The 16,240-nt window shown below is 31.7% G+C and overlaps 1 protein-coding gene across 36 annotated transcripts in view; it reads right to left on the bottom strand.

The window, feature by feature from the left end:
- Positions 1–16,240, bottom strand: part of Dscam1 (Down syndrome cell adhesion molecule 1) — a 255,910-nt gene that overhangs the window by 69,708 nt on the left and 169,962 nt on the right. For 3 of the 36 annotated variants that reach the window (XM_073956058.1, XM_073956052.1, XM_073956032.1), the window contains exon 10: positions 10,812–11,102. The exons of 27 other annotated variants lie outside the window; for them this stretch is intronic. In XM_073956058.1, the coding sequence (XP_073812159.1) occupies positions 10,812–11,102 (291 nt within the window). Of the gene's footprint in view, positions 1–2,249; positions 2,550–4,141; positions 4,442–10,811; positions 11,103–12,074; positions 12,366–15,258; positions 15,550–16,240 lie in introns of all 36 variants that reach the window. 6 more of the 36 variants (XM_073956059.1, XM_073956041.1, XM_073956045.1 and 3 more) reach the window with 4 other exon arrangements.

Raw genomic sequence — 16,240 nt, 5'->3', positions numbered from 1 at the left:
TTTGTCAAAATTTATATCGAATTTCCCGAATTCAGCTGATCTGAATTTTGTCCAAACCTATGCAGAAGATTGGTTTTGGTCTCCATTTTTGAAATTCAATAAATTCTACTTAGCTGAGCACATTGCAAAACAATTCAGCAGCTAATTTTCTTCTCAATTCATTTGAATTGTTCGTTCTGGATTGTTTTATAAGGAGCAAAATTCAGCAAAAATTTCCCCAAAAAGAGTTTTTAAATTTATTTTAGAAGATTTGACAATTCTCTTTAGCTGAATTATGCCCAAAAGCAATTCAGCGGAGGTTTTTATTGTTAATGCGTTAGTATTCTTATAAATGAATTTTTTAGCTATTATAACTTTGCTGAATTATGTCCAAAGCAATTCAGCTGAAGTTTTTAGGTGAAACTCATACAAAGCTTGAAGTCTACTTGAATTTGAGAAAACTGTTTCATCAAAATAAGTACTTCAAACCTAATTCAGCTACCATTTTAGATTGACTTGAAGTTTGAATGTTGCAAACGCAATTCTTCCCGAAAGCAATTCAGCGGAGATGTTTATTCATAATTCATTAGTATTCTTATGCTTGAACACATTTTTAGTGATTTCACAAACATTAAAGCTTTGCTGAATTAAGTCCAAAGCAATTCAGCAATGGTTTTTATTGGAAATTCATGCATAGTTGGAAGTCTAGTGGAATTTGAGAAAGTGTTTTCATCAAAATGAGTGCTTCAAACCTAATTCAGCTATTATTTTTTCGGTCATATTGTAATTATAAAGGTCCTAGAAGCAAAAAAAGGAATCAAAACTAATTCAGCAACACGTTTATTCCATTTTCAATGCAATTCAGCTTAGCAGAATTGGGTTTTTAACAATTCAGCAAGGGGTTTTAACGTTAGTGATGACAAAAAGCTTTGCTGAATTGCAGTAAAAGTAATTTGGATTAAAATCGTTCTCTTCTGTCGTAGCTGAATTGCACTTTCGGGCATAAAAATGTAATTCAGCAAGTATTTTTCATCAACTCATTGATTGGAAGTATCAAAGAACGTCCTACTAAATACTGCCCATGCAATTCAGCTTAGCTGAATTAGGTTTTTAACAATTCAGCAAGGTTTTTAAACTGATTTCTCAATTATAGTGTGTTTCTGAGATTTATTAGCTGATTTCAGCAAAGATTTTTTACTGATTTCTCAATACTAATGTTTTTATGGGATATACAAGGGTTTGTCATGGCAAAAAGCTTAGCTGAATTACACCAAAAGTAATTAGAAAGAAGCTATAGCGTTTCTGTTGCAACTGAAATGCACTTTAACGTCCTACTAAATATTTCCCCAGCAATTCAGTTTAGCTGAATTAGAGTTTTACCAATTCAGCAAGGACTTTTTAAATGATTTCTCAATTATAATGTATTTATGGGATATATTAGGGTTTGTGATTACAAATAGCTTAGCTGAATTGCACCAAAATATAATTCAGAAAGCATTTTTCATCAAATTATTGAGTGACAATATTAAAGAATGTCTTATTAAATATTTTCCGTACAATTCAGCAATCGCTTTTATAGTGGTTTCTTAGTTGCAGTGTGTTGTAATGTGTTTTCATAGTGTTCGAAATGGAAATAAGTGCTTTCTACCATAATTCAGCAACATTTCTTCACGTTAGGATGTTTAATCATTTTTTACTCAGGACTTTTGGAAGGTTTAAATATACGAAAATTAAACAAAATTACAAAAAAAATAATATTCAAGTTTGTTTTATGCAGCATCACACCATTAACCACCAGTGTCGCTGTGTATATAGCCTTTCCAGCTTGATTTTTGGCCACACAGCTATAATTTCCAGCATGATTCCCGCTAACACTTTCTATACCCAAAACATGTGTGTGGCGGGTAAATTTTGTGGTGGCAATTTCCAAATGTGTTGGCAGGCGATATCCATTGAACAGCCATTCGACACTCATGGGCCAATCACCACCCGATATGGTACATTGTATCGATGCAGGTTCACCAAAATTCAGAGGTTCTTCACTAAATTGAAATGGTGTTATGCGTGGTGGAACTGCACTCAGTATGATAATGATGATGGTGAACATGAAGACAAAGCACAAATATATGGTAAAAGTTAGAGGACAGAAATGTTAAAAAATAGTGGGGAAAGCTGAGTTCAAGTCTGTTAATCATTATAAATAGCAGCAAATGTGTTGTTAATGTAGGCCTCCTTAACCTTAAATATTGTGTGTTCTTAAATGAAAATACCATTAACTGTTAAATTTGTACTATACGAAGTACTGCCCGCCGCATTGCTGGCCGTGCAAGTATATGTTCCAGTATGTTCTGGTGTTGCATTCGGTATTGAGAGTACACTTGATTTACTGCTTATGCGATTGGTACGCATTATCGGTTGTTCGGGACCAAAACGCATATCATCTCCGGGACGCTCAAAACTCCAATGGATTTTGAGTGGACGATCGCCTTTTTGTATTTGACAAAATAAGTCGACAAAATCACCGGTATTGATGATGTCATCGTACGAAAATGGGACAATTTGGGGGGCAACTGAAGTATAAAAAACAAAAACTCATTATTTTAGTAATACCACAAGCTAAGGTTCAGCAAACGACCGGGCAGATTTTTATTAATTTTTATTCATATTTTTTATTTATTTATTTCCGAGGAGATTATGGGGATTTCTTGGGGATTATATTGCGGGAAATAGGAGCAAAAATAAATTTAAAAACTAACATCAATTTAAAATGATAATTTTCAAAAAATTTCAGTAATTTTATCAAAACAAACCATTAACAATTAGGCTGGCAAAATGTTCCGTAACACCAGCCTTATTTTGGGCACGACAAGAATAATTGCCGGCATGATGGGCCGCCACAGATTCGATGGTCAAAACATTAACTCTTTTGCCCAAACGCGCTAATGAAATATCATGAAAACTATCAATGGCTTTACTATTTAAAAGCCAGGTAACATTGATGGGCAAGTCACCACCCAATATCGTACATTGCACCGATGCTGGTTCTCCATAGTTCAAAGGTTCTTCACCGAAGTCGAAGGGAGCTATTTTGGGGGCAACTAATGAAACAAATATTCAATTAAAATAAGGAAAATATTTGCACACAGTTGTGTCTTGTCTTTAATCGGTTTTCTGGTATATAATGCAATTCAGCTGAGCGGAATAGCCAAATTTGTTAAAATATTAAGTTTATAGAGATTTACCGTACATTTTTGTTGAAAATTCAGCTAGCTGAATATGACAAATATTTAAATTTTGAAGATTGAACCTAAAAGATTCCAAAAAATTTAATTATTTGCAATTCAGCTGAGCTGAATTACCAAAATTTTATGTAATTTAATCTTTTAAAGGCTCATTTAATATTTTTGTGTGCAATATCGCAATTCAGCTAGCTGAATATGCATAAAACTGTGAATTTTTTTTTTAAGTTTTGAAGATTCCACATTATTCACAAAATTTATAAATCAATCTTCGGTCATAAAATGCAATTCAGCTGAGCTGAATAACAAATTATTTGTCTTAAAATCAGTTTCTGATGTTTTATTTTTAATTCTTGAGTAAAAATGCCTTATTCAGCTGGCTGAGTATGTCAAATTCCGCAACTCAGCTAGCTGAATATAAATAATACTGCGTTATTTCAAAAATTTTTCAATTTGTCATCTTATTCTGCTCATGTTTTTTTATAAATTTTAAGCAAATATTGCAATTCACCTTCACGCGAAGCTTTCTTTAATTTTGTGTAAAAATCCTAATTCAGCTAGCTGAATTACAAATCAGCAAGCCAAATCTCAAAAAAAAAAATGATGACTGGTTATGATTTCTGCAATTAACAAAGCAATTATAATGTGGAATTGGCAATTCAGCTTTGAACCCCGTTTAAAACGGCCACAAGTTAATCACTTTTTGGCTTATGAAATTTGGACAACACAATGAAATGAAACAGAGTAAAGATGATAGTCGAAGAGAAAGCACAGAAGAGTAGAGAAGAGCTTTAAGAGGCAGGCGGCACTCTGTAGTTTTTTATTAGTTAGTTATCTTAACCTAGAATATAACAGAATTATAAATATGTGTTTAAACTTAAAAACTAAAAAGAAATAATAAAAAATAAAAACTTCTCAAATACCATTAACTGTTAGATTTGTACTGTACGATGTATACCCTGCGGCATTACTGGCCGTACAGGTATATGTCCCGGTGTGAGCCGGTGTAGCATTCGGTATTGAAAGAATACTCGATTTACTACTAATGCGATTCGTGTGCATTATTGGCTGTTGTGAGCCATAACGCCAAACATCGGCGGGACGCTCAAAACTCCAATGAATTTTCAACGGACGATCACCTTTTTGTATTTGACAAAGTAAATCCACCGAATCCCCAGTATTGATAATATCTTCATAGGAAAAGGGTATAATTTGGGGTAATACTAAGGGGAGAGGATGTAAAATATTAGTTAATATGGGTTATTCAGCTATGATATATGTAATTCAGCAAAGATTTTATGCATCTTATTAGTGAAAGGTGAATTATGGAACAGCTTGAAATGCTTAATTTTGCAATTCAGCTCACATAACCACAATTCAGCAAACAATTTGGTTCATAAAACTCATCAATAGAATAATATCGATGTGATTGCAACCTTTTTTTACCAATTCAGCTAAAATTTAGAACAATTCAGCTATGATAATTACAATTCAGCAAAAGTTTTATGTGATTCCATACAAAAAGGGGAATTACGGAATAGCTTCAAATGGTTATTTTTGCAATTCAGCTGGTATACAATTCCGCAAACAATTTTGTCCATAAAACTCATCAATGGAATAATTTCGAAGTGATTGTAACCTATTTTAGCAATCCAGCTAAAATTTATTACAATTCAGCTATGGTAATTGCAATTCAGCAAACGTTTTATATGATTGACCTTAAAAATATGATATATTTTTGGCAATTCAGGTGATATAAACATAATTCAGCAAACAATTTTATACACAAAATCCACAATTGGAATAATCGCGAGCTCATGGTAAAATTTTTCTCAATTCAGCTAAGTTTTAACTCAATTCAGCTAAAGATTTTCCTCGTTATTCAGTAAAAATTTTACAAATGCTATTCAGCAAATATTTTATGACGATTTCAATAAAATTTAATTGAAATTATTATGAAATATTGCAAACAATGTTGCTGAATAGTATGCATAGTAGCTGAATAATCGTTATTCAGAATAAAACACACATTTGGATTAATTTTGAGGTGGTAGTAACATTTTGTTGACAATTCAGCTAAGTGTTAACGCAATTCAGCTAACTTTTTTTCTCATTATGCTAGCTAATATAGTGTTTTATTAAAATTGAGTACTAATTTCCCAATTCAGTCACTTGAAATGCTATTCAGTAAACATTTTATGTCGATTTTAATAAAATTTAAAGCCAAATGTCAAGAAATATTGCTAAAAAATGTTGCTGAATATTATTTTAAGTACCGTGGTGCAATGGTTAGCACGTCCGCCTTGCACTCAGAAGGTCTGCGGTTCGAATCCCAGGCCAAGCAACATCAAATTTTCAACGGTGGCAAAATTCCCCCTCAGTAATGCTTGGCGACATTTCCTGAGTATATAAGCCATGAAAAACTTCTCTACAAGTGGTGTCGTAAGACACGCCGTTCGGACTCGGCAATAAAAAGTAGGTCCCATATCATTGAGCCAATATGAATCGGCGTGCACTCATTGATATGAGAGAAGTCTCCCTTGTCCCATCTGGGATGTTTGTGGAACAATTATATATATATATATATATATCTGAATTATAGAAACAATAATTTAGCTTAATAAAACATTACATCATTTTATAAAAGTACTAAAAAACTAGCTGAATTGTGTTAATTTGTAGCAGAATTATGATTTTACAAATAATCATATTTTGCTGAATCGATTTTTCCACTTAACTTAGCTATTCAGCTATCATAAACTCTATTCAGCTAAGTGTTAACGCAATTCAGCTAAGTTTTCCTCATTATGTTAGCTATTATAGTGTTCTATTAAAGCTGAGTACAAATTTCACAATTCAGCTACTAGAAATGCTATTCAGCAAACCTTTTTTGACAACTTCATTAAAATTTAAAAAAAAAAAAAATATTTGAAATATTACTAAAAGAATATTGCTGAATAACATTTATTGTAGCTGAATTAGAGAAATATTAATTTAATTAAACAAACAATCACATTTTCTTATATATGGATTAAAACTTAGCTGAATTGTGTTAATTTTTAGCGGAATTGCGTTTCTACAAAAATTATATATGGCTGACTTGATTTTTGCACTTAACTTAGCTATCATAAAGACAATTCAGCAAGGATTTTTTTTGATTCCATTTTTTGTGTTTTAGTGTAATTTTCATATGATTTTGAAGATCAGGGATGGGAAAACAACTAAAAATTAATTTAAAATAAAATAAAAATCGAAACAAACTAAAAATATATTGAAAAATGTTTCGCTACCATTAACAAACAACTCCGTGGCATAGGAGCTCTCCAGCCTTATTATTGGCCACACAAGTATAATTTCCCATATTTGCAGCCTTAACCGATTCAATGGTCAACAAACTAATGCGATCACCAATTTTACTTGTCAAAACACCAAGATGTGAGAATAATGGTAAATTGTTGTGCAACCAACGTATTTTCAAAGGCAAATCACCCTTGGCCACGTGACAGGTCAATTGTACACTATCGCCCTCATTGGCTTCCTCGTCAAAGCTAAATGGGTGGATTGTTGGAAGGACTGATGTGGAAGGAGGTATAGGGAGTGTATTGAAAATAAGAATAAAAACAAAAAACAAGTTATCTTAAAATTGTTATAGAAGTTTCTTATTAACCATTAACTTTCAGCTCAGCCTGATATGAACTTTCACCAGCCGCATTTCGCGCCGTACACGTATAAATACCCCTATGATCAGCTGTTATATAATCAATATTTAATGTACTCGATTTGGCTGACATCCGACCAATAATAATTTCATAATTTCCACTTGCCAAAGTTTGATTATTCAGCGACCATTTGATGTCAATGGGTAAGTCGCCTTTGGACACTGAACATTGGATACCGACCGAATCACCAGAATTGGAGGCCTCATCTCCGAATGAGAAGGGCTTTACTTGGGGTGGAACTAAAGATAAGGGTTTGTGTTATAGATTTTATCATACAATTTTCATATTCAGCTACGTTTTACTTAATTCAGCAAGGGTTTTATGTTTAATTCCAATAAATTCTTCAAATTATTGAAAATAACTTTTATTCAGCTACGATTTGTGTCATTCAGCAAAGGTTTTTTGAGTGTAAACAAAAAATCCACAAAAATTAAAGTTTACCCGAAGGATAAGCTTAAAAAAATGGGTTTTATATAATTCAGCAAATATTTTTTGCTTTAGCAATTCTTTAGTCACTTTAAATTTCACTTAACTAACGAATATCCTCCATATTCCGCTATGGTTTATACAATTCAACAACTATTTTTTAAGCGGAATCCAAGAAAACCGTCACATTTTCCATAAAACGACGAATTTAGTCATATTCAGCTGTGTCTTATATGATTCAGCAACCTGTTTCTGTGTTCTTTGTCTAGAAAATCATCCAAATTATCTATATCTTCATTAGAAATCATATTCAGCTACTTTTTATTTAATTCAGCAACCAAAATTTGTACTATAATTCTGTGAAATCGCTAAATTTAACAATATTATCAAAAACATGCTTATTCAGCTACTTTTTTAGCAGTTCAGCAAGACATTTTTGGGGGAAATTAGGGAATATTGGATTGGAAATTAAAAAAAATCGTAAAAATATATTTTTTTTTCTTAACAAAACCAAATTATTTTGTTTTTCTTTCATTCAGCTGACCATTAACCATCAATTCAGCAGATTGTTCTGATGTACCCGCTGCATTTGATGCAATACATTTAAATAGACCACGATGATTTCCATTTATAGCATCTATACTTAGGGAACTCAATTTGGGTGACATTTTGATAATTCGAATACCGGAATGTTCATTTGTAATGGGTTGACCGTTGAGGGTCCAATGTAGCTGTAGCGGTAAATCACCTTTGAAAACCATACACTGTACAGCTGTACTATCGCCATAATTCGAGGGTTCATCACCAAAGACAAAGGGCATAACTTGTGGGGGGACTGTTGCAAAATTGAATAAACATAAGCACACAATGAAATTGAATATGGAAAACACACAATTCAGCAAGGTTTCTAGCTGAAAAAGGTATATAATTTCTGTAAACATTTTTTATTGTGATTTAATTAAAAACTCTCAATTGCAATAGAAATCCTAATCCAAATCAAATCCTATTCAGCAAAGATGTTTTGTTGTGATTTAATGAAAAATATCTACTTTTATACCTGGATACCTCGATTAAGAGCAAATTCAGCTTTTAAAAGTCTTATTCAGCAACCCTAAGATTCTTTTCAGCAAACTTTTTTGTCGTAATTTAATGAAAACCCTCTCAATTTCAGTTGAAATAGACAATTTGAACTAATTCAGCTACTAAAAGACTTATTCAGCAGCCCTTAGATCCTATTCAGCAAACTTTTTTATTGTGATTTGATGGAAAATCTGTCAATTTCAATAGAAAAATGGAAAAATATATAATTCACCTACTGGAAATCTAATTCAGCTACTAAAAAACTTATTCAGCAACACTTTAATCATATTCAGCAAAGATTCGTTAAATTCAGCTACTAAAATACATACTCAACAAACCTTAGATCCTATTTGTGTTGTGATTTAATGAAAAATCCCTCAATTTCAAGAGCAAAATGGAAAGAGATAATTCAGCTACTAAAAGTCTAATTCAGCTACTAAAAAACGTATTCAGCAACACTTAGAATCTATTCAGCAAATATTTTTTGTTGTAATTTACTGATAACGGTTTCAATTTCAAAAGAATCATGGAATAAGAACCAATTCAGCTACTAAAATACTTATTCAACAAACTTAAGATCATATTCAGCAAACATCTCTCAATTTCAATAGAAGAATGAAAAAATATATAATTTTCATACTAAAAATATAGTTTAGGTGCTAAATGTCTAATTGAGCTGCTAAAAAACTTATTCAGCAACCCTTATATTTTATTCAGCAAACATGTTTTATTGTGATTTAATGAAAAATCTCTCAATTTCAATAGAAAAAAGATGTGAAAAAATGATTCAGCTCTCAATTTAAAAAAAATATATAATTCAGCTACTAAAAATCTGATTCGACTACTAAAAATCTAATTCAGCTGCTGAAAAACTTATTCAGCAACCTTAGATCCTATTCAGCAAAAAATGTTTGTTGAGATTTTATGCAAAATCACTCAATTTCAATAGAAACTTGGAATACGAACTAATTCAGCTACTAAAACCCATATTCAGCAACATTTAAATGTGAACAATTATAAAAAACTGTTATTAATTCAAGAAAATACATATGTATATTTCCCTTGTTGAATATGCATTTCAATAGAATCTTAGAATAAGAACTAATACTGCTACTAAAAACTTATTCAACAACCCTTGATCCTATTCAGCAAACATTTTCGTTTACATTTATTGAAAAATCTCTCAATTTCATCAGAAATCTGCAATTCCTACTAATTCAGTCACTGAAAATCTAATTCACCTAGTAAAAGACTTATTCAGCAAACTTTTTTGTTATGATTCCATGAAAAATCGCTTAATTTCAATACAAACAAGGTATAAAAAGGGATTCAGCTACGAAAAGAGTTATTCAGCAAATATTTTTTGTTAAAATTCGATTAAAAATCTTTCACTTTCATCCAAAATCTGCAATTCGTGCTAATTCAGCTACTAAAAGACTTATTCAGCAAACGTTTTTTGTTGTGATTTAATGAAAAACGTCTAAATTTCAGTATAAACTAGAAATAAAAAGTGATTCAGCTACGAAAAGACTTATTCAGCAATATTGAAGTGTTGATAAACATAAAAACCTATTAATTTGAAATTTTAATATAAATCCGAAAGTTTTTTGCCCTTTAAACCAAACTCAGCAAAGCTTTTTTGATGCGTTTAAATCACAAACAGCTAAATTTCATTATAAATACCCAAATCTTATTCCTTCAGCTGCATGAAACCCTATTCAGCAAGCATTTTCCGGTATGCTTAAATGAAAAACAGTCCATAATGATAGAAAAATTGAAAATGTTGTCCATTCAGCTGCATTAAAACCTATTCAGCAGACTTATTACCCCATATAACCAAAATAAATGTATATAATTGTCATGTTTTGCCGACTATTTGATATTCAGTTACATTTAAACCAAATTCAGCAAACATTTTTTGTTTTCTTTAAATAAAAACATGTCAAACTTGATGTAACACACGCTAATTTTGTTCATTCGACATCATTAAACCCAAATCAGCAACCAATTTAATGCGAAAAGCAATGAAATATGATCCATGTTGTTATAATTCCTCTGTTTTCTGATAATTCAGCTGAGGAAAATTATATTCAGCAAATTAAAAAACATAAAAATATCAAAAATTAAATATTTTACCTCAAAAAGAAACACAATTCAGCTGATGAAAATGATATTCAGCAAACTATAAATGTGCACAGAAATAATAAATTTTATATATATTTTACTTTAAGCCGGTGTATACAGCAATTCAGCTCCATTAAACTATATTCAGCAAAGTAATAAAATGCATAGACACCATTACCACCACAGCGCAACACAGCATTACTAAAAGCTTGATTTTTTTAAAAACCTTTTAACTTAAACTAACCATTAACTTGTAATTCAGCAGCATATTCACTAGTTCCCGCCTTATTTGAGGCAATACATTTATAAACACCACGATGATGGCCAGTTAATGATTCAATATTTAAAGAACTGGTACGTTTATTTAGACGAACGACGCTAAAACCCTGTTCGTTATTCACAATTGTTATATTATTTAACGTCCAATGAATATCTAAGGGGAAATCACCCTTTGGTACCACACATGTGGCACTGGCAATATCACCCACATCGGCAGCATCTTCACCAAATATGAAGGGTAAAACTTGGGGTGGTACTATATGGAGAAGGATTTTCAAAACAAAGAAATTTAAAATAAAAATAATAAACAAATTAAAAAAATTCTAATAGATAATTCTACAAAATATTAGTCTTGTTCCCACAAACCATTAACAATCAATTCGGTGGCATATTCTGTTGTCCCCGCCTTATTTGTGGCAATACATTTATAAATACCCCTGTGATGGGCTTCCAGGGAATCTATGTTCAAAGAACTTGTACGAGCATTCATGCGTTGTAATGTGAAACTATGTTCTCCAGTTATTATGGGTGCTGAATTAAGGGTCCATAGTATTTCCAAGGGCAAATCCCCCTTGGGAATCATGCAAAATACCCCAGCGACCTCTCCCATATTCAAGGGTTCATCACCAAAACTAAATGGTTGGATTTGTGGGGGGACTTGAGGAAGAAATTTGAAAATTAGGTTTATTCCAGAAAATGCCAAGGGAAAATATTTTTCAGTTAGAAAGTTGCGTATGCCTTCTTCAAGGAGAGATCATTGCCTATCCTTAGGCTTCCACTTTTTATCAATTCAGCTAAAGCATATTCAATTTAGCTAACTATCTATCATCATCAGCATATTTTATATTTAGCAAAAATATTCTCCACTAAAATCCAATTAAGCAAAGGATTTTCTTTAGTTCTTTTCAAAAACGCACCAATATCTCTCTGTGGATACCAATATTTAATCAATTCATTTACAATTTTGTCAATTCAGCAAATTTTTTTATATTCAGCAAAAGTTTTCGCCACTAAAATCCAATTCAGCAAAGAATTTTTTCATGTTTTCTTAAAGAACACATCAAAATACCACTCAAACTGCCCATGTTTTATCATTCAGCTAAATTTGTTGTTATTCAGCAAACTATAAATGTGAGCAGCAGTTTCCCAAAAACGCACAAACATCAACAAATCCATTAAAAATTATATTTACAGTGCTATTTCATTTCATAATAGAAGCAAAACGAACCATTAACTTCTAATTCCGCGGAAAATTCACTCGAACCCGCCTTATTGGTGGCCAAACACTTATAGGTTCCGCGATGTATGGCCGTCAAAGATTCAATATTCAAAGAACTGGTGCGTCGATTCAACAGCACAACACTAAAATCATTTTCACCATCAACAATTGGTTTTGAATTTAAAAACCATTGGATTTTTATGGGCAAGTCGCCTTTGGGCACTACACAATTAATGCTGGCCACCTCACCAACATCAGCAGCATCTTCGGCAAAATTAAAGGGTAACACTTGGGGAGGTACTGGTTTAAAAAAGGATTTAAATTAAAATTTTAAATAAAGAAAATAGAAAACTAAAAAAGGAAAACTTAAATCTATTTTTTAAGAACTTCTTCCACAAACCATTAACTTCTAATACCGCCGTATATTCCTCAGTACCAGCCTTATTGGAGGCAATACATTTATAACTACCCCTATGATGGGCCTCAAGCGAATCTATGTTCAAAGAACTTGTACGGGCATTCATCCGCTGTAATGTAAAACCATGTTCTCCGGTGATGACTGGTGCTGAATTTAAGGTCCAGCGTATTTCTAGTGGTAAGTCACCTTTGGAGACCATACAGAAGGCACCAGCCATTTCCCCAGTATTGGCCGGGCCATCACCAAATGAAAATGCTTGAATTTGGGGAGGAACTTAAGAGAGAAGTAAACATTTAAAGATGAAAATTATTTCTTCGGAGATAAATAAGACAAAATTTTGCATATTCAGCAATTTCAAAATCAATTCAGCTAAGAATATAGTATTTTCCCTCATTATTCAGCAAGGTATTTTTAATATAAAATATTAATTTAAGGCTTTTCAACGTTGAGAGAATAAGTTATAAGCCTATTCAGGCTTCAAAAATAGAAATTTTTATCTAAAATTCATAGATTTAACGAATATATCAAAAAATTAGATTGTTTAAGTGAAATGCCTAATTCAGCAAAAATTTTATATATCCCAAATTAAGCTTATGCCATAAAGTTTGATTATTATTAATAAATATCACAATTCAGCTACAGCATTACAAATTCAGCGAAACATTTTCATAATTCAGCAAAGGATTTTTCCTATAAAATCACAATATAAGGCTTTGTGGCGTTGAAACATAAATTAAAGGCCTGCTCAGCTTCAAAACTAACACCTTTTATCTGAAATTCACAACAGTTATGACTCCATCCAAAAGATCCTTTGAAATACCTAATTCAGCAAAGGTTTTATTTACTCACAATTGAAGTTATGGCATCGGCTTTGATTATTTTTAGCATATAATACAATTCAGCCGCAATATTACCAATTCAGCAAACCTTTTCATAATTCAGCAAAGGAATGTCCATAAAAATCTAAATTGAAAACTGTGTTGCCTTGAGAGAATATATTAAAAGCCTATTCAGCTTCAAAAAAGCAATTCAGCAATTCATTTATTCAAAATTAAGTTTATTCCATTAGTTTTTATTATTATTAACATACATATATCGAAATTCAGCTACCATATAACAAATTCACCAATCCTTTTCAAAATTCAGCAAAGGATTTTTCACATAAAAATCTCCATTTAAGGTTATTTTACGTTAAGAAAATACGTAGCTACAAAAAAATCACCCTTCATATGAAATTCACGAATTTGACTCTGTCAAAATTTTCCAAGGAAATATCCACCCAATCCTGCAAAAGTTTTCTTTATCAAAAATATAACTTATGCCATCACCTTTAATTTTTATTAGCATTTGCAATACTACTATAATGCAAATTCAGCAAAACATTTTCATAATTCAGCAAAGGATTTTTCATAAAAATATTTATTTAAGGTTTTGTGGCGTTCAGAGAAAGGAACTTTAATTTAAAATTCACAAATTTTATGACTCCATCCAAAAAATCGTGTTTTTTTTCAGATAAATACCTAATTCAGCAAGAGTTTTATTTATCAAAAATTAAGGTTATGCCATTAGCTTCGATTTTTATTAGCAATTATCACTATTTAGCTACAAAAATACCAATTCAGCAAAACATTTTCATAATTCAACAAAGTATTTTTCATACAAAACCTCCATTTAAGGCTTTGCGGATTTGAGAGCACATGAACATGGCTCATATTAAAATTCACAACTTGTATGACTCTATCCGAAAAATCCAGTGAAATGCCTAATTCAGCAAAAGTTTTATTTTCAGAAAATTCACATTATGCCATTGGCTTTAATTGTTATTAGCATATTTAGCTACAATATAACAAATTCAGCAAAACTTTTCATAATTCAGCAAAGGATTTTTTATATAAAATTTCCCGTTTAGGCTTCGTTGCGTCGAGAGAATAACGTAAAATGCCAATTCAGCTTCAAAAAATTCTCTTTTCATTTAAAAATACAAAACTTTATCAATCCGTCCAAAAAATCGTGAATTTACCTAATTCAGCAAAAGTTTTATTTACTCAACATTGAAGTTATGCCATTGGCTTTGATTACTAGTGGCATATTTCATAATTCAGCTACATTATTACTAATTCAGCAAACCTTTTTTACGTAATTTTCTACTAAGACCACATAAAATCATCAAATTTACACAAATACAACCCTATCACACCAATTCAGCTAACAATTTTCACTTACTTTGCAATTCAGCAAAGTTTTCTTTTATAGAAAATCTAAATTTCAACGTTATATCTCAATTCAGCAAACATTTTCGAGATAATTTCTTACTAAAACCACGCAAGAACATTTAATTTGCACAAATACAACTGCAACATAGCAATTCAGCTAACAAATTTACTTACTTTGCAATTCAGCAAAGAAACCAAAATTTCAACTTTTGTAAGGCTGAAAAATAACTTCAAATCTATTCAGCTACTACTTTTATTCTCACTGCTCTTAATTCAATTAATTATATGAATTATTTATGAGTTTTTCCTTTCAATCCCTGGCTTACCCCTAGAATAAACCAAATTCAGCAAAGTTTTATTTAACCCAAAATTGAAGGCAAAGCCCTACTATGAACTATTATCACTTTTTATTATATTCAGCAATATATTTTTTTTTTTCAATTCAGCTAACGATAAATGTGCACAGCAATCACAAAAAACAACAATTCAAAAAACTCATGTTAGTATTAACCGAGGTTAATTTTAGAATCCATTTTAGGGCAACAAATTTGTCAAAACCAACCATTAACTTGTAATTCAGCTACGGATTCACTTGTTCCCGCCTTATTTGTGGCAATACACTTATAAACACCACGATGCATTGGCGCCAAAGATTCAATATTCAAATAACTTGTACGTTTATTTAAACGTAAAATATTAAAATCATTTTCTCCATCAACAATGGGTATGGAATTCAGGGTCCATGTTATGTCCAAAGGTAAATCACCTTTGGGCACCACACATGTGGCACTAGCAATATCACCCACATCTGCAGCATCATCACCAAAACTGAAGGCGGACACTTGGGGTGGCACTGTCAGGAGGAAGGGGTTTAAAACATTAAAATTTATAACAAATAAAAATAAAACAAAAATTATAAAATCTACAACAATATTTTTCTTCATAAACCAAATTCACCACAAACCATTAACTTCTAATTCCGCAGAGTATTCATTGCTGCCAGCCTTATTTGTGGCAATACATTTATAAGTACCCCTATGATGGGCTTCCAGGGAATCAATATTCAAAGAACTTGTGCGAGCATTCATGCGCAGCAACGTAAAACCATGTTCTCCAGTTATTACTGGAGCTGAATTCAAAGTCCAGCGTATTTCCAAAGGCAAATCCCCTTTGGGGACCATGCAAATTGCCCCCGAAATTTCACCAGTATTGGCGGGTTCATCACCAAAACTAAAGGCTTGGATTTGGGGAGGGACTTTTCAAGGGGGGATGGGGAAAAACACAGAGCAAACATATAATTTATCTACTTAATTGTAACTCTTAAATTCTAAGGTGAAATAAGTTTATTAACCATTAACTTCAAGCACCGTAACATATTCAGCATAACCCGCCGAATTATTGGCAATACATTTATATGTTCCACGATGATTAGCCTCCAGCGAATCAATATTCAAAGAACTGGTACGTTTATTCATTTTAAAAATATTAAAACCATGTTCACCATTTACAATTAAGGCGGAGTTAAGGGTCCAATAGATTTCCAA

Source organism: Musca autumnalis, unplaced genomic scaffold, assembly GCF_047663935.1.
Source record: "Musca autumnalis isolate F117 unplaced genomic scaffold, ASM4766393v1 scaffold_5, whole genome shotgun sequence".
In the NCBI taxonomy this organism is placed as follows: Eukaryota; Metazoa; Arthropoda; class Insecta; order Diptera; family Muscidae; genus Musca; species Musca autumnalis.
The sequence above is the reverse complement of the archived record's forward strand: the minus strand, read 5'-3'. Positions and strand labels throughout refer to the sequence as shown.